At 44.2% G+C, this 18,190-nt stretch overlaps 1 protein-coding gene, 1 long non-coding RNA gene and 1 pseudogene across 2 annotated transcripts; all 3 read right to left on the reverse strand.

Moving 5' to 3' along the window:
* Positions 1-1,866: 1,866 nt before the first annotated feature.
* Positions 1,867-2,796, reverse strand: LOC128330858 (olfactory receptor 4Q3-like). The gene has a single exon (XM_053264223.1). The coding sequence runs from the start codon at positions 2,794-2,796 to the stop codon at positions 1,867-1,869; it is 930 nt and encodes a 309-aa protein (XP_053120198.1).
* A 3,557-nt stretch (positions 2,797-6,353) lies between these two features.
* LOC128330299 (uncharacterized) lies at positions 6,354-8,646 on the reverse strand. Its single transcript, XR_008310038.1, has 3 exons — positions 8,560-8,646; positions 7,993-8,080; positions 6,354-6,486 (listed from the first exon to the last, which is right to left on the reverse strand). It is a non-coding gene; the product is annotated as an uncharacterized LOC128330299 (long non-coding RNA).
* A 4,641-nt stretch (positions 8,647-13,287) lies between these two features.
* On the reverse strand, positions 13,288-15,775 carry LOC128330859 (olfactory receptor 4Q3-like; annotated as a pseudogene).
* Between the last annotated feature and the right edge of the window lie 2,415 nt (positions 15,776-18,190).

Raw genomic sequence — 18,190 nt, forward strand, 5'->3', positions numbered from 1 at the left:
TCATTTTTTTCCAGCTCTCCTTCAATGCAATTTCAATTAAATAAATGAGTGCTGCTTTTCTTCTCCTTTTAAAGGTGCTTCCTGGTTTCCTTAAGGCTTGAAATTGATGACATTCCCTTAAGAGTCTTTGATCAAATCTAAAGACACTGGTCAGCTTGTCAGTGAAGGCTGATGCAATCAGAAATTCAAGTGATGACAGAAAAAGGGGTGGTGGTGGCTTACCATAAAAACAAAAGATAGATGTCTATCTTGCTTCTGAAGTTGTTTGTGATTCACGTTCCATGGAGCAGCAGCCATTTAGAAATACCTTCTCTCTTCAATTAGTGATAACATTTTTTTTAATGATGAAACTAAAAAAATGTGACAGATTTGCCTGATTCAGACATTGCATTATATGAGCACAGAGATGGCTGTAGCCTCATACATGTGTTCATTTGAATGACTGTACTTGTGTTCATTTTAAAAGTGAACCTGGATTGAGGTCCTTCAAATGCATGGTGCTGATAGGAAGTGTACTTCTGCACTTGCATTCGACATAACATGTGAATGACTGTACCTGCATACAGATCTGTTTCTGTGTACACTTTACACTCGTACAACTATTGAACATAACATGTGTATGGGCCTGTTGTCTGTCTCTAATACACTGCATCTTCTAACAAGATGAGGTCCCCTCAACCTCAAGAGGTCATTGTGCATGTTGATTTTCAGAAATTTCTCTGTGGCTGACAAAACAGAAGCCATTTTCTCCGGTTGTCAAGTGAGAGGATAATACTGCACACCTGAAAACGCTCTGGCATGAACAATTTCCTAAAATTATTTGTAGCTACTTTTGTGCAGTAAAAGATGGAGCCTAATGTTTTGTCATGGGATCTAGTCAAACTGGCCAAAAAAATGGTGAGTTGAAAACACTCTGACCTTGTTTTCAACTCACATATGAGCAGAAAATGGGATATGCATAGTTTGCATAGCTTCCAAATTAGGGTAGGATGGGTCTCCTACACTATTCATAATCATGTGAATCAACCTGCTGTGTTCCAAATGACTACTGCACAGGTAAGGTAGTGCAAAGAGAAACCAAGAAAGACAAGCTAAAATCATTTCTGTGTGACAAGTGTGTGGATATGTGTCCATTAGCCACTGAGTTCCTGGCAAATATTTTTATAGTGCAGGTATCACGGTAACAGAGTGCATTTCCTGCTTGGGGGCTCCCAGCAGCATCCCTGCATGTGATTTAGAACTAAAGGCTTGCAGTTTCAATTTTTGACTCGGAGGACCGTAGACTCACCATTTGCCTACATGGGCTAACTCCTAAGAAGAAGTCGCTTAGGAGATAGCATGAGAAGGTAACTCCAGGTCAAGCCTAACCCATGACTGAAAGGGGAACTATTTCCTGTACTCCCTCTCTGTTCATGCACAGAGGAGGTTGCTGAGTAGACCTTCCACTCTTCCAAGCAACCTAGGATAGTGAGCATGGTTTCCCTCCTCATTTTAGCCTCACAAAACCCTTGTGAGATAGTTATAGCAGAGAAATTTTGATTAGGTCAAGGTCACCCCAGGAGTTTCATGGTTGATGGGGGAGTTGAACCTGGGTTTCTCTGGTGCTGATCTAATACACTAACATACACTATGTTCACTCTCTATTTGAGTCATTGAGGTCATGAAGGGGTGTGTGTGGTGCACACATGTCTGTTCTGTATATGTGCATTTAAGTAGTTATTTATATATGCATCCCAGAACACCCCTCTCTATGGTGCTCTGTGGAGAAATGATCTTTTGCAGTTTCCAGGCATTGAGAAAACAAGAGAACTTTGAGGGCACAGTAAGCAGTGGTACTGTGAAGAACAATTCATACATTTTCTCCTTTCATACACAAAAGGGAAAAATACACTTGTCTTTCAACCGTCTCATAGCCTCCTTAATTTCTCGATTCCGTAGAGTGTATATGATAGGATTGAGGGCAGGAGTGACCACTGTGTAGAACACGGAAGCCATCTTGTCCACACTGGAGCTGGAGAAGGGTATAAGATACACAAATAGGCAAGGCACAAAAATCAGGCTGACCACTGTCAAGTGAGCACTGCAGGTGGACAAAGCTTTTCCTCCACTTTCCCTGAAGTGGCCTCGAAGAGAGGCCAGGATGACCCCATATGACACTAGTAAGACGAGGAAGCAGATAAGTGAGAGCAGACCGCTGTTGACCACCATCAGAATCTCTGTGATGTAAGTATCGGTACAAGCCAGTCTGACAACCTGTGGAACATCACAATAGAAACTGTCAAGTTTGTTTGGTCCACAGAATGGGAGACGGAGAATGAGGACCAGCTGGGTGGAAGAGTGGATGAAGCCGCCAGCCCAACAGGAAGTGAGGAGCTTGATGCAACGTAGGCGGTTCATTGTGGTTGGGTATGTCAGGGGGTGGCAGATTGCCACGTAGCGATCATAGGCCATGAGGGTGAGGAGAAACATCTCTGAACCACCAAAAAAGTGCAGGAAGAAGAGCTGAGCCATACAACCCCCAAATGAAATGGTCCTGCCACAGCTCAATAGGTCCACCACCATCTTGGGGATAGTCACTGAACCTAAGGAAGTATCAATAATGGATAAGCTGGTCAGGAAAAAGTACATGGGGGACTGGAGGAGGCGGGGCTCTCTGTATACCGTCACCACAATGAGGAGGTTGCCCAAAAGGATTACGGTGTAGAAGGCCAGGACCAAGCCGAAGAGAAGAAACTGGATGGGACGTGAGCGGGAAAGGCCCAGGAAGATGAACTCTGTAACTGTAGACCCATTCATGGAGATGGTTGGATCTTGGAGAAGAGACAATGGGGCATTTAGGTTAGCAGACTGCAGTGGTCTAAGCTAGTGTTCAATGACAGCAGGGAAACAGGAAGCTCTTCTTAACCTTAGGCATGGATAAAAATGGCATTCAGTAACTGAATTCATGAAGGAATATACCTATTTCTCTGAAAGATACAAATCCCACTCAAGGATAGATATGGTCTGGACATCCAAATCTATCATGTCGTGTATGAAAAGAATGGATATTATGCCTAGAACTTTATCAGATCATAATGCAATTTGCTTTACATAGAAGAAGACGGGAATGGTATCTTTTTGTTGGCGACTCAATGAATATTTGCTGAAAAAAGCGGAAATTGTGGAGAAAGCCAGAAGAAAGTTAAAGGACTATTTTGAACTGAATTTAAACCAAGGAATGGATAATAAAACAGTTTGGGACGCAGGAAAAGCGGTTATGAGAGGCTTTTTTATACAACAGAATGCATATCTTAAGAAAAAAAAGGGATTGAAAAAAGAGGGACTACTGATGGAGATTTATAAAAAAAGAAAGAGAACTGCTATGGACTAAGGACAAGCAGAAGACTATTCAAGTTATTAAAATGCTTCAGCAGCAGCTCTCTATGTTGCTATTAAATGAAACTGAACAGAATTTAAAGTATGCAAAGCAAAAGTCATTTGAATTTGCAAACAAACCAGGCAAGTTATTGGCTTGGAAAATTAGAAATGAGAAAAAGAATAAGCACACATAGCACACAACATATCAACAAAAAATGAGTTTTCCTATGATGAAAGGGAAATAAACAGGGAATTCTTTAGATACTACTCTGAATTATATAAAGGAAACAAAGTAGAAGATAGAAAAATTGATAAATTTCTGAAGACACAAGATATCCCACTTGTTTATTTCAATAAACAAGATTGTTCAATAAACAATGTTGTTTATTGAAATGGAATAGCTACATAGGCACATAGGAAGCCACCTTATACAAAATCAATCCATTGATCCATCTACTGTAGCTCAGCATTGTCTATGATGAATGGCAGTGGCTCTCGAGGTTTTAGACAGGGGTTTCTCCCAACCCTACCTGGAGATGCTGCCTGGGAGTGAACCTGGGACCTTTTGCACGCAAGCAGATGCTCTTCCACTGAGCTATCAGCCCCGTTCCCTAAGGGCAATATCTCACAGAGCTCACATGTAGTCACCCATCCAATGCAAACCAAGGTAGACCCTGCTTAGCAAAGGGGTTTAAGACCAGCTGTCCACCCCATTTCATTTCAAACATTTTTCATTTCAAAAAGGAACAGGGATTCAAACTGTAGTCTCCCTGATCATTATCCAACACCCACCACATTCGCACATAACTGGAAACCAGAGTTAAATAGGGCAGAGGTTGGATTCCTTGTACTTCTGAATGCATGGAACCTCTGTCCTGTTCAAAAAGTGAACCGAGATTTCATTCCCCAAACTCCAATTTGAACCCTTGGGTTGATGTGAGTTTTGCTGCACCTACCTGAGGTTTGTGTTGGGCAGCGTTACACCCAAACCCTGAACAAGAAGCAGGTTTCTCTGAGACCAAAGTTGAGGGAAGGAAGTTCCTCCCTCTCTCCATCCTGATTGGCTACTTGGCTGTCCATGTGAAGGAGGAAGCCTGACAGCCAGTTCCCCGTCCTCTCTGCAGTATCCTTGACTAGAGGTTTTTTTCCGTCCAAATGCAGAGAGGTTAGTGTGACAGGGAGAGGAACCTCATGTCCTTTGAACCTTCAGTTCTGCATTGCATGCAGATGCAACCACTGTAGCCACTACACAACACTGCCCGTGGAATGAAGCTGCAAAGGGCTGCAGATTTCATAGGAGCAGCAGGCATTAGCCCTTTCCCCTTCCACCATTTCCCCATCACATCCCCACTACTCCTATATTCAGCCTCCGGGAGCTGTATTGTAGTTGCAAAAACATTTAAAAGTCAACACACTTGCATGGTATCTGCTGAATGCTTTGAAGACATAATGCCCCTGGAGTTCCTAACCCAGCTTCTTGCTTGACGTTGAGCAGACACAATCAGTTACCCACCATGCAATATGTACTGAAAAGATGCAAAATAATAATAACAAGAACTAATAATAATAAATTCTAACATATGCACCAAGAGTTAAATTCTGGGAATCATGTGAAGAGACTTTACAAGTTTCTGTATGTCTAGGGCTGTGTATAATTTGTGCATTAAAAATAATAATCAAACTCCCGCCCCTGCAATTCTCCAGCCTATGAGAATGTGCATTGATTTGCTTATAGTATTGCATTGATTTGCTTTATTCTACTTCTGCTCATGAGGGAATTGTGCAGGGCACTGAAGTCCTTTCTTCTCATCATGGAAAATACTTGCAAGCAGGGATCTGGGCTTTAGATCATGCTTTATTTCAGAACTTTGGCTGTAATAAGCCTGGATCATCTGATATCATGAAAGGTCTTGGCTCATTCTAAGCTAGCAATGGAAGTAGAATCATCTCCACCCTCACAAGCAGAGGAGAGCAAGGCGTGCGTAAGCCCGAGGATTCAGTTCTGGTTTTTATGACATCTGAACTGGGTCTATGAAAGGCTGAGTAACAGATTCTGAGTCATACATCAGTGTATGAAGCTCATTTCCATGAAGCTTTTGGCTAAATCCCCCATTCCCAAATGCAATCAAAAAATAAATTTCTACAATTGATTTTTCTCACACATGCAGCTTGCTGTACTCTCCTTCCACTCCCTCCTCTCTCCTCACTTGCTTTCCCCCCACTGACAACGTTTAGATTGTGAGCTCTTTGGGAGCAGAGACCTATCTGTTTCCCTGTGAAATTTCATACAGTTCCCAGGCTGTTATGGCACTGTGGCTGCTGAATGAAGTGATCTAGGAAGGCTGATCCTGCCATTCTGGCATTAGGTGAACACTTTTTAATGCACACAGACCTTTGACTGATTAGCTTTTAGATCTGTTTTACCTAGAGTTGTATATGGTCTGTTCAAAGACTAACAGGGCATTGCTAAATTATCATTGAAAGAATGGTGCAACAATATGTATTTATAGAAACAAATCTATCATTTGTTAGAGAGAAGCTGGTTGATGTGGTTTATAAAAACTTTCCCCTGAAGATGAGGTTCACCACCCTCAAAACACACTGGGACTCATTTCTATAAGTGAATATTGATGCACCATTCCTTCCTTGTCCTCCAGTCTTCAGTGGTGTGGTGCTCCCCCTTCTTCTAAATTATTGTTGACCTTATTAAAAATTTAAGCTGCTCTGAAACTCTGGACTGAAGAGTAGGATTATTATTATTTGTAATCAATAAAAGAAAAAACCCAAGTACATTAATCCTATTTTATAAATAAATGTCATTGCCAAGAATATATCAGCATCCTGGCTGATTCTTATAACCAAACGCCACTGACATAACCATAATCAAAGGGGCAGGTGTCAGCACCACAAACAGCCAAACAAATTGCAGTGCTAAACATCCCATTTTAAACAGTTGTTGAAATCTCTCTAAGCACTGGAAAAAATAGCAAGAAAACATCCAATCCAACCTTAATTGCTCACAATCAGATCCTTGCTTTGCCTTGTTCAAGATAATGACACACTGTCTTTCAGTCTGTGTTGGCTCACAGGATTCTTGTGGGGCTACGTGATCATAAAGCACTTTGCACTCTGAAAATTGTTAAAGAAATTATTAATAATGCAGTCATCACAATAACAGTTGCACATCCACCTGAGTGTCCAGCAACATTTTTGTTATAATTATTTGATAATATATAATTGCCAAGTTCTCCCGCTTTTTTCACGATGGCCCTGAAAAAGCCCATCAAAGTGTGATTCTATTAAAAATATATATTGAAGAACAGAATGTGTCCTGGATTTTTAAAGGTGCACGCGTACACACAAACACACACACATGCACACACAAATTATTAACACCACAAATTCTGTAGTATAAACAGGAGTATACATCACCCACAACCAGAGACTGGTGCTCACTAGGTATAATGCACACTTCATATACTGCACTGTTAGTTTCTCCATATTGGGTCAGATCAGAAGTGAAGTGCATTCTGATTCCCTCTTTCAATTCCAATTTAGCAGCAAATTATAATTCATCATTACATCTGAAATGGGCAAAACATAGTTTGTCCTCAACCCAGATTGCAACCCTGGTTCAGACTGAGATTGCAGTCTTGGTTTGTGACAAACTATGGACTGCATAGAAGCAGAACCTTCTGCTTGCATGTAGAAGGTTCCAAGTCCCCTCCCTGGCATCTTCAAGACAGGACTGAGACTCCTGCCTGCAACCTTGGAGATGCCACTGCCCATACTGAGACAATACTGAGCTAGATGGACCAATGGTCCGACACAGTAGCTTCCTATGTTCCTATGACTGCACAAATCACACTTTGCCTGGTTCAGGTTTAACAGGAAACTCTGGTTTGCTACTGAATTGGAAGTGAAGGAAAATCCAAGTGCACAAAAAATGAGTAAGAAAAAAGGAATGAGACAGCTTATGAGTAGAGAACCTGTCTGTGTAGTGCCAGACTACGGTTTGGAATGATGTCTGAAGTGACCCTCTGGAATTGTTTGGTGCTCAGAGCTGATCAGAAGCTATTTTGTCACTAGTCAGAAGCCAAGGGAAATCTGATGCAGATTCTAAATTTCCTGGGTTTCTGCAATGGTTCAAACTCAAATGCTATCAGTTTCAGAACAATCTTTTCTCACCACTGCAGTAAGAGTCAGCGATCCTGTGAGGCCAACACCAGTCATGCATACTTGTGACACCAAACACTTCCAGACCTAGACACTCTTTTCCTGTGAGTCTTGATGCTCTCTCATTAGTTTCCTCACATTTCCTCTTTGAGTGTTCTGATTTTCACTTCCACCGCATCACCAACACCCTTAAAATACCCTGGAGTCTCACTTCCCCAAGCTCCAATGGCTTACACAAGGTCCGGTTCATCATTCCATGACTCCCCTCTGTAAGTTTCCCCTAGCAGGGCAAAATGCAGCTTCAGAGGGTGGGTGATTTTCATCAGGAAAATGGCAATGGGACCCACCCACCCACCCGGGACCCAATCCAAACTGGGCTCTTCCATAGCTGTGTTTCCTAAAAATGCAAAATGTTACAGTCATGGATCGCCATTGTCTCCTCTGCTCCGTGTTTGATACCTTTGTTGCTAGCTGGCATCAGGCTGTCTCCAGGGCTGTTACTCTCCTGAGATCACTGACAGATAAAGAAAGATGAAGAAGACTAATGCTAGTGCAAGAGAAAAGAATAAGGTGAGGGAGAAAGAAAATGTGACCAATAATCTCAGAACTGTGGAACAAAAGTGTCCACTGTTCTGGTACAATCAGAATGGTGGCAATACTGAATTGCTCTGAATAGCATAATAGGGAATTTAGAACAAGAACCCAAGAGTCAAGACTCCCAGCCTTTTCTCCCCTTTAAACATGAATGTAAAACATAAAGTTTGTTCTGCTGGATTGTTTCAGCTAGTCCAACATTCTGTTTCCAACAGTGGACAGCTAGAGGCCTCTGAAAGCTCTCAAAGGTGATAGCCTACACCTGGTGTTCATTCCCAGCATCGTCTCCAAAATTCTCTTATTTTTCTAGGGTCAAAAGTTGGAGATCAGCAACTCTGGATCAGGGGAATTTTCGTCTAGGGCTCGCAGTTGGAGAAGTAAGATATAAAGTGGCAATATTACTTTCCCTCTTTGCAGTGGTGGAAACTTTACCTTCTCTCTTTGGGAAACTCCAGGAGGGGATGAATCCTCGCCCTGCAATGAACCAAGGAACACATCCAGACAATTTCAGAGGCTTTTGATTATGCCTTATGGGGAAGGGGTCACAGAGGCAGTTCCTAGGTCCCAGTTCAGTTCCTGTTGCCAAAGGAGATAATTGCTGACTCATAAAAACAAGGCTAGAACAGCTGGGTGCTTTCATAGGGATAAGGCTAGAACATCTAGTTCCTTTTGATTCCCTGCTTTATATGAGAAATATGGATACAGGTGGCCCTTGTTATCAGTGGGGGTTCCTTTCTCACCTTCAACCGTGGATAACGAAACTGTGGATAACAAAACCATGAGTCAAAGGAAATGGGAGGATTAGGTTCCTGGAGGTTAAAAAAGGGCTTAAAAAGTGGGGATGGGGCAGAAATAAGAGCAATAAAGTACTGTACCACACTCTGCTGGTCTCCAGCTGTCCAGCAATGCCCCTCCCCGCAACCCAATTCCACTGATTTCCATGAAGAATCATGGGAAGATGTTTTAAACATTTTTAAAAAAATTTCCCTCTGTTCAGCAAAATCATGGCTGGAGATGACATCAGAGGTCATTTTCGGCCACTCAGGAACCGCGGATAGGTGAATTTTCATTATTTCTAGAACTGCAGATAACGAGGCTGGGTCTCCATTGCCCAGCCACAGATATGAGAAACCATGGTAGCCGGGACCACGGATAATGAGGGCCACTTGTACATGGTCAGAATCCAGAGAGGATCCTTAATACCATTACTGAAATAGTACAACCAGAAAACTCACAGTGGTGTTGTGTCTCCTTGAGCTGTTGCAGGGGAGTAATGGCAGGTGAGAGGGCATGCCCTCAACTCCTGACTGTAGGCTCCCAATTGGCATCTGGTGGGCCACTGTGCAAAACAGGATGCTGGAGTAGATGGGCCTTGGGCCTGATCCAGCAGGGCTGTTCTTATGTTCTTATGAGCTACAATCAGCCAGCCATATGGATGTAAATGTAAATGCCCACTGCACCCAGTTCATAGGAGCTTGGTTAAGATTGTGCTGAGGTCTAATCCAAGGACACACAACAAGGGATCCCAGTTCCAATTCTGGCCTTAAAATAGAACCAAAGTGGGACTCAATTTTGCAAATATTTTCATCTCCTGTGAAATGCATCCCCTCTTTTTGGAAAATGTTTGTGTGGGAGGGGGAAATGCACAGCTCTGTTGCCAAGGCAATACAGCCCATGCTCTCTCACCCCAATACAACAGTGAGATCATTCACACAATCAAAAACTGGGGCTATTCTCACAATTGAAGAAAATTGGGCTAGCCTCTGCTAGCCCGATTTTCTTCAATCGTGAGAACCACTGGGCTTAGCTTTGAGCCTGGTGGTTCTAGAGCAGGTAACCCGCTCAAGAACCCCTGCCCTAAAACCAGGTTTGTGGAGCGAGTGCTCTGCAAACCTGGTTTTGAAGATCATGAGTAGCTGCGGCACAGCTTCACGCCACACCTACTCATGAGGAGACCCCCACAGGGGAGGCGAAAAGCCGGCTCCCGGCTCTGGGGGTCTCACCGGAGGTCTCACCGGAGGTCTCCTTAGCCCACTCTCCTTGCAAACCCACTAGAGGCTCTTCTCACCGATCATGAGAAGAGCCTCAGAGTCTCCTAGACTCCAAAACCCACACACTCAGCTCTATACTTCCTTAGCCCTAAGCCTGCATAACAAGAACAAGACTAAACTTAAGCCATGCAGTGCAGCTGAGAAATGAACCTGCCCACACAGCATGGCAGGATGGGGAGTATCCACCTGGTTGCCTGGGCAACAGGGATGCAATTCCTCTTCCTTTCGGGTTCAGAACAATGGGTGGAATTCGGGGTCAGAACAATGAGTACAATTCGAGACATCACCACTGAGTGGCCATGTCTCATAGCTAAATCTGATCGGCTGTGCAGTGCTCTCATGTGCTATTTTGTTTAAATGCAGTGCAAATATATAGTACGAGAAGTAAACTGGAAGGAGCCAACCTAGGGATCATTCACAAGTAGGCTGGTTCTCATGACCAGCAATAGGGAAGGACAAGCTGTGCATGGTCCTGTTTTGTCTTTGTGTGCTCATAAAAAGCAAGGCAGGAGAAGGGATAATGTACAAGGCTTGCAGTAGGCAGGATGGGTTTTCCTCCTACCTCATTAAACATCTATCCTACTGGGTGCGATGGAGCTCTCCTTCCCAACAGGAGCCTCACACATGATCATTTTCCCCACCTCCTATCTTGCTTTTAATGAGCATCCAATCATCAAATGAGAGTGTGGACAGCTTCCAAAGCTGTCTGTTTGACCTATGCAAAAACCATGGTGTGAACTAGTCTACTGAATCCTAATGGCTGCTGTGTAGGGAAAGTAGTGCAGAGACAATCTTGGAGCAGACATGAATACATGTCAAAAGATCTTGGCCGTCAATTATTATGACACCCAGCACCAGATTAATGTTGGCCAGAGACTGAGTGGCTGATATCCTGATGAATGCTGCGTGCATGCTTCTAACATACCCGGAACATGTCTCTGCATTCACAGACACTTCTGGAGTGGAGGCAGTGCTTCAAATTTATTTGAATTATATGAACAAGCACCCCTGCTTTTGAAGTGCAGGAACTGGTGAAAGGACTAGCACTGCATAGGGGTGTGCATGAACCCCCCCTCCCCAGTTTGGTTCGGTCCAGTGGGGTTCACAGATTTTTATATATATATATATATATGGGGAGGGTCCGAGGAGGTTCCCCCTCCCCCTGCCAGCCTCCCATTATGCCTATACTAGCCAGCCGGCCGGTTCTTCGGCCCATTCAGGCCTTCCCCTTTCAGCATAGTGGCCATTTTGGAGGCTGCTGTGCCTGCACATTTGGCTTCTGCGTGACCCAGAGGCCATTTTTTTAAAAATGTCCACAAACCCCACAACAGGGGGTGGTTCGGTTCAACCCAGAATGGTCAAACCAAACCTGTTTGACGTCAAACACGTTTGACGTCAAACCTATTTCCACATCCCTAGCACTGCATACTGTCTGATGCCAGAAACAGATCCAAAGCATTAGTCAGGATGCCAGTCACTGAATTCCTGGGAAATGTTTGTTTGGTGCACAGGAACATAATTGGATGTATATTCCTCTCATATAGGCAACACTGACCAGAATCCAAAAAGTTGTTTCTATGCCTATTTAGTGGCTTGCACAAGTGAAGTAAAATGTTGACATTTTTCCTATGAGAGCAACCACCCTGCCTCATCCATGCTGAATCAGAAATTATTTGTGAAATTCCATTGTGTTTTTACAGTATTGTCCTCAAGAGGCATATTGTTTTACAAAATGAAAGAGAGAGGTACTTCAAACTTTTATTACAACAAATGCCCGATTCTTCTTTTTTGAAACATGTATACATTATTTTGCTTCCTCATTTTATCCACACAGCACTTCTGCGAGTTCACATAGATGAGGGATTTTGAACGGACCTGAGTCACCAAGTGAGTTTAATAGCTGAGCAGATATTTGAATGTGGTTTTCTCTGGTGCTGGTCCAACATACTAGGGGAGTTCACATGATCGGTACTTGAGTAACTGGTGTGTCGTACCCAAATTTAGGAACTGCACCTGTTTACTCATCATGTGTGAATGAAAAACAAGGTAGGAAAAGGGGGGAGCAGCAGCTGTGTAGGCGGGTTCTGTCCTAACCAGCAGCTATGCCCACCTTTTAAATGAGTTTGGAGGGGAAACCATCCAACCCAGCTGCTGCGTATGAGCCAATCATCTCCCCCAAAGACCTTGTTTTTCAGTCACATATAACTGGTAAATGGAAGTGTGTTCAGCTGCTGAACTTGGGTAGGATGCATCCCTACCCAAGTACCAATCATGTGAACCACCCTACTAATTATTACACCAGATTGGCTCTCCACTTTATCCTGTGAGGTTATGAGCTGTGTGTATGAGGACACAAATGGTGCATGTGCGTTAGTGTATATTTCAAAGAACAACTTCTGGCATAGTGGTCATTTATAAATGCATCATAGAACAAATGCCTAGATAACTTTGTACCTTCCACTAGGGTTGTGTGAAGCAGCTCAGCCTTGAGTCAGTTTGACATTGAACCAGCCAGGCTCAGTTCAGCTCGAGGTCGAACCAACCCCCCGTTCCCAGACCAGCTCGGGACCAGTTCGGGATTCGACATGAAAATGTTTTCTCTCTGGCAGCCTTGATGCTGCCACACCATGACTTGGCCACACAAATGACCAGTGCATATGTACAGTGGCCTCCAAAATGGGCACCACCAGAGCAGAAAGGGCTGAAACAGAATGGGCTGAAACAGCCCCAGAACAGGTCAAAACGGCTCTTTTAAGACCAGGGGAGGTCGGTGGGGGGAGGTGGACCTGGCAGAGACCACCCCCAGTGGCCGTGGCAGCACCGCCAAGGTTGCCGGAGGTGGTATGTCCGGGGTGGAGAAATCAACCCCCCTCTCAAGCCGGGCCTGAACTGTTTCGGACTCAAACCAGACCATGACCTGGCTCAACATGCAAAAAACTGGACCTAGCCCAGTTTGACTCAAGTCCAGCTTGACTTGAACCGAACTGGATTTTCCAGTTTTGTATTCACCTCTCACCTTTGCAGACACTGAAAAATCAAGAGACATCTGGGATAAAGTAATAGACATCACTTTTAAGGTAAAGAATTCAGATTTTATTCCCCTTCATAATCAGAGGAAAGAAAGAAACCTGTTCTTCAACCGTCTCATAGCCTCCTTCATTTCTTGATTCCTTAGAGTGTATATGATAGGATTGAGTGCAGGGGTGACCATTGTATAGAAGAGAGAGGCCATCTTTTCTACACTGGAACCAAAGAAGGGTATAAGATACACAATTAGACAGGGTACATAAAAGAGGCTGACCACTGTCAAGTGAGCACTGCAGGTGGACAAAGCCTTTCCTCCACTCTCCTTGAAGCGGCCTTGAAGTGAAGTCAGGAGGACACCATATGATACTAATAACACAATGAAGCAGACAAGTGAGAGCAGGCCACTATTGGCCACCATCAGCATCTCAGTGACATAGGTATCGGTACAAGCCAGTTTAGTCACCTGTGGGACATCACAAAAGAAGTTGTCCAGTTTGTTTGGTCCACAGAATGGGAGATAGAGGATGAGGACCAGCTGGGTGGCAGAGTGGATGAAGCCTCCAGCCCAACAGGAAATGAGGAATTTGATGCAGCGTGGGCGGTTCATTGTGGTAGTGTAGGTGAGAGGGTGGCAGATGGCCATGTAGCGATCGTAGGCCATGAGGGTGAGGAGAAACATCTCTGAACCACCAAAAAAGTGGAGGAAGAAGAGCTGAGCCATACAACCCCCAAATGAAATGGTCCTGCCACAGCTCAATAGGTCCACCACCATCTTGGGGATAGTCACTGAACCTAAGGAAGTATCAATAATGGATAAGCTGGTCAGGAAAAAGTACATGGGGGACTGGAGGAGACGGGGCTCTCTGTATACCGTCACCACAATGAGGATGTTGCCCAAAAGGATTACGGTGTAGCAGGCCAGGATCAATACAAGAAGAGGCAACTGTGTGGGTCGTGAATGGGAAAGACCCAGGAGGACGAACTCAGTGACTGTGGATACATTCATGGAGATGACTGGACCTTGGTGGAGAGACAATGGTTGTTAGATTTGGCACTTACTAGCCAAGAACAACACAGGAACAAGAAGTGAACTCATATTATTCTGTTGTCAAAGGACAGAGAATGTTGAAATGTAACTATTAGTATGGAATACCATTAACTGTACTGACTCAGTCATATGATAGATTCTCAAGCTTCCACAATATGTAACTTATATGTAAGTGACTCTGTGTAGGGGGACCTTCGACAATGATGTCAACAAAAAGAGTGTGAATATTTTTTGGCAACCTGGCAATGACAAAATAAATCAAGAAAGGCACAAGGTAAAATGTGAGACATAGAGGTCATTAACACAATCAAAAACTATGTTCTACCCGGGTTTGGGAGCTGTGTGTGCTCTCAGTTTTTGGTTATGTGGAAGCAAGGTAGGAGGAAAACCTGGGTAGAAGTGATTGTGGGAAAGCAAGGTAGGAGGAAAAACTACCCAGGTATTCCTTCCTTCCACACAATCACTTCTACGCAGGTTTTCCTCCTACCTTGCTTCCACATAACCAAAAAATGAGAGCACACACAGCTCCCAAACCTGGGTAGAACATAGTTTTTGATTGTGTGAATGACCTAATAGGCTATCAGTGGCTCTTACTGACGACAGCTTTATTGAACCTCCATATTCAGATCAGTATGCCTTTGTATAGCTGTCACTGGAAAATTTTGGCTGAGATGGGTGATTGCCCTCAAACCCTGCTGTGGGCTTCTTGGAGGCACCTGATTGGTCTCTGAGGGAAAGCAAGATTCTGGACAAGATGGACCTTAAGTCTGTTCCAGCAGGGCTCTGCTTGTGTTCTTAGTAACTTCTAGGGATGTGCAAAGCGGCTCAATGTTAAACGGGTTTGAAATCGAGCAGGTTCTGTTCGACGGCTTGATGTTGAACCAAACCACCCCGTTTGGTCCGGCCTGGGACCGAACCGGGGGGTTGGCGATTTTTTAAAAAGATTTTTTGTTTAATTACCTTTACCCCTTTGAGGAAGGTCCTCGAGGTGGCGAGGGGGTCCACGGAGGTTCCCCCTCCCCCCGCCAGCCTCCGTTATCACCCCCTCCGGCTGGTTCGGACGGTTCGCCTGCGTAGATCGGCGTTGTGGCCATTTTGGATGCCCCCATGCATGTGCAAATGGCCTCGGCGAGGCCTGGCATGACCAAGGGCCTCACTGAGGCCATCTGCACATGCGTGACGGAGTCCGAAATGGCGCTGCACCGAACTACAGAGGCCCGAACGGGCCAAAGAACCAGCCAACCGGCCAGAGTGGGTGATAACAGAGGCTGGCGAGGGGAGGGGGAACCTCCACAGACCTGCCCCCCCACTGCCTCGAGGACCTTTCCTAAAGGGGTAAAAGTAAAAATAAAATTTTGTGAAACTGCCCCCCCCCGACTGAACCAAACCGGGGGGGGGGGTCAAGGGGGTGCCAGACCGAACTGGTCCGGTCAGGTTCAGGTCCAGTCCAGACTCGAACCAAACCGGGCCAGCCGGTTCCATGCACATCCCTAGTAACTTCCCGACTACTTTACAAATCCATGCGGCGTAAGAAGGTCTCAGAATTTCTTCATAATTTAGTGCAAGTGTGGACACTGTTGTTGTGCAGACTACTTTTTGTAAGAAGTTTACAAGGACCCCCATGGTCCACTTATGTCTTTTAAATTTGCTTAACAAGCATGCACAATGAGTTTCTCTTTGCACTTATGTATTAAAGTCATCTTGGGTATTAAATCTTGCTTTAAAATGCAAAAGAGAGTGCCTTGGGAGGTACTGCCGTTGAGTGCTAGAGCACACACTCGGTATGCATAAATTCCCTGGGTCAGTCCCTAGCATCTCCATGTAGTTCTAAGCATGACCTCTGCCTGAAACTTGGAAACCGTTCATGGAAGATAATATTGATGTAGGCAGCCAAATTGTGTGACTTAGGAGGGACGCCTTCCTATGCTGTGCTAGATCAAAACAAAGTATTCCCTAGCCCAGCTTCCATTGCAAGAATCTCAGCACCTGCTGATCCAGCAGAAACTGGACAATAGTCAAGAAGCTTTTGTATCCTGAAATGGCTAGATATATCTGTATCCCTCCCTTCCTCCAAAAATCTCAGGGCAGTATAGGCCATCCATTGACTCCATGGTTGAGCAATGACATTCTAGTTCATTGTGGGGGAAAGGAACAGGGGTTTGAACCTATATTTCCCTGATCATTGTCCAATATGTGGCCACTGTACAACACTGGATCTCGAATGAAGCTGCAAAGGGGTGCAGATTTCATAGAAGCAGCAGACATTAGCCAATTTCCCATTACTTCCCCACTACTCTTATCACATCTTCAGCCCCCCAAAGCTGCATTTTAATGGATAAAATATTTAAAAATCAGCTCACTTGTATGGTTTCTGAGGACTGATTTGCAGCCTTTAAGTTCCTGGAGTTTCTTACCCAATATTTTGCTCAACCTTGAGTATCTATTCAGCTTAGGAGACTCAACATGTTTACTAACATATGCACCAAGAGCTAAATTCTGAGAATCATGTGAAATGTCCTTACAGTTTCTGTATGTTTAGGGCTGTGTATAATTTCTCCTTTTAAAAAGAATCAAAATTCTTGTCCTCATTCTCCTGGCTATACTTATACTGTTAATTCTCATCGATTTACTTATTTTATTGCATTGATTTGCTTTATTCTGCTTCTGTCTCATGTAGAGGAACAAGGAGTTGTTCAGGACACTGAAGTCCTTCCTTCTCATCATGGGAAAGTCTGCAAAGCTGGGATCTCTTAACTTTAGATCTTGGCTAATATCAAGAATTGGCTGCAGTAAGCCAGGATCACTTGGTTTTCATATCATGACAGATACTGGCTGCATTCAAACATAACACAGAACTACAGGTCCAATGGACTGGCGGTTCCACTCCCCACCCCCCACCCCCATTCTCCTGTCCAAATTCTGACATCACATACAGCACTCTCTCTGCAGTCAGTGAATGCAGAGAGGAGGGGGAACTGGCTGTGCAAGCTTCCTCCTTACAGGAAGGACAGCCCACACAGCCAATCATGGCCAGAGTTGAAGGGGATTCAGCCTGTGGTTCCAAATTTGGATGCAATGCAGGATACATCTAACCTCGAGTTGTGGCAATAAAACTCACAACAACCCAAGGGTTAAGACTGGAGTTAAAAAAAACAGAACCTCAGGTCAGTTGTCACACAGAACCGGAGTTGTACACATTCATATATAATGGTAGGACAACCTCTGGCCCCTTCAACTCCAGTTCCATGTTATGTGCAAATGCGGCCACTGTCTCATTCTAAGCCAGGATTGGAAGGATAGTTTCTACCCTCACATGTAGAGGAGATGTGGGAGTGCACAAGCCTGAAAATTCAATCCTGACTTAGTACACAATCCATGAAAGGTTAACTCACAGATTCTCAGTTATGCATCTATGTATAAATCACAGATATTCCATGAGGCTTTTGGCTACAACTTCCAGATGTAATAATGTGTAATCCAATTTTCTCACTCACCTTGCTTTCCCTGTCTCTCCTTCCCCTCCCTTCCCCCTCCTGTGTTGCTTTCCATGCTGTTAACATTTAGATTGTAAGTTCCTTGGGGAAACAGACCTATCTGTTTCCTGTGAAACTCCATGAAACACCCAGGCTGTGTGGCCCTGTGGCTGCAGAATTCTCTTCCTAGGAAGGCTCACTTGATATTGCACCTGCTCTCATTCCAGCATTATGTGAGAATGTCTTAATTCACACAGTCCTTTGACTGACTGAGATCCTTTTTTACCTGAAATTGTGCATGTTCCATTCAGAGATTGAGCATGTGCTTATCTTTTTGAAAACTGCATGCTGCTCTGAGGCTCTGAAGACTGAAGAGAAGGATGAATCCTATTTTTAATCAACAATTAATAAAATGCTCACATACCAATGTATGTGGGTGCTTTCTTTTATTTACTGTAGTTTCT

Source organism: Hemicordylus capensis, chromosome 6 (genome assembly GCF_027244095.1).
Source record: "Hemicordylus capensis ecotype Gifberg chromosome 6, rHemCap1.1.pri, whole genome shotgun sequence".
Lineage (NCBI taxonomy): Eukaryota > Metazoa > Chordata > Lepidosauria > Squamata > Cordylidae > Hemicordylus > Hemicordylus capensis.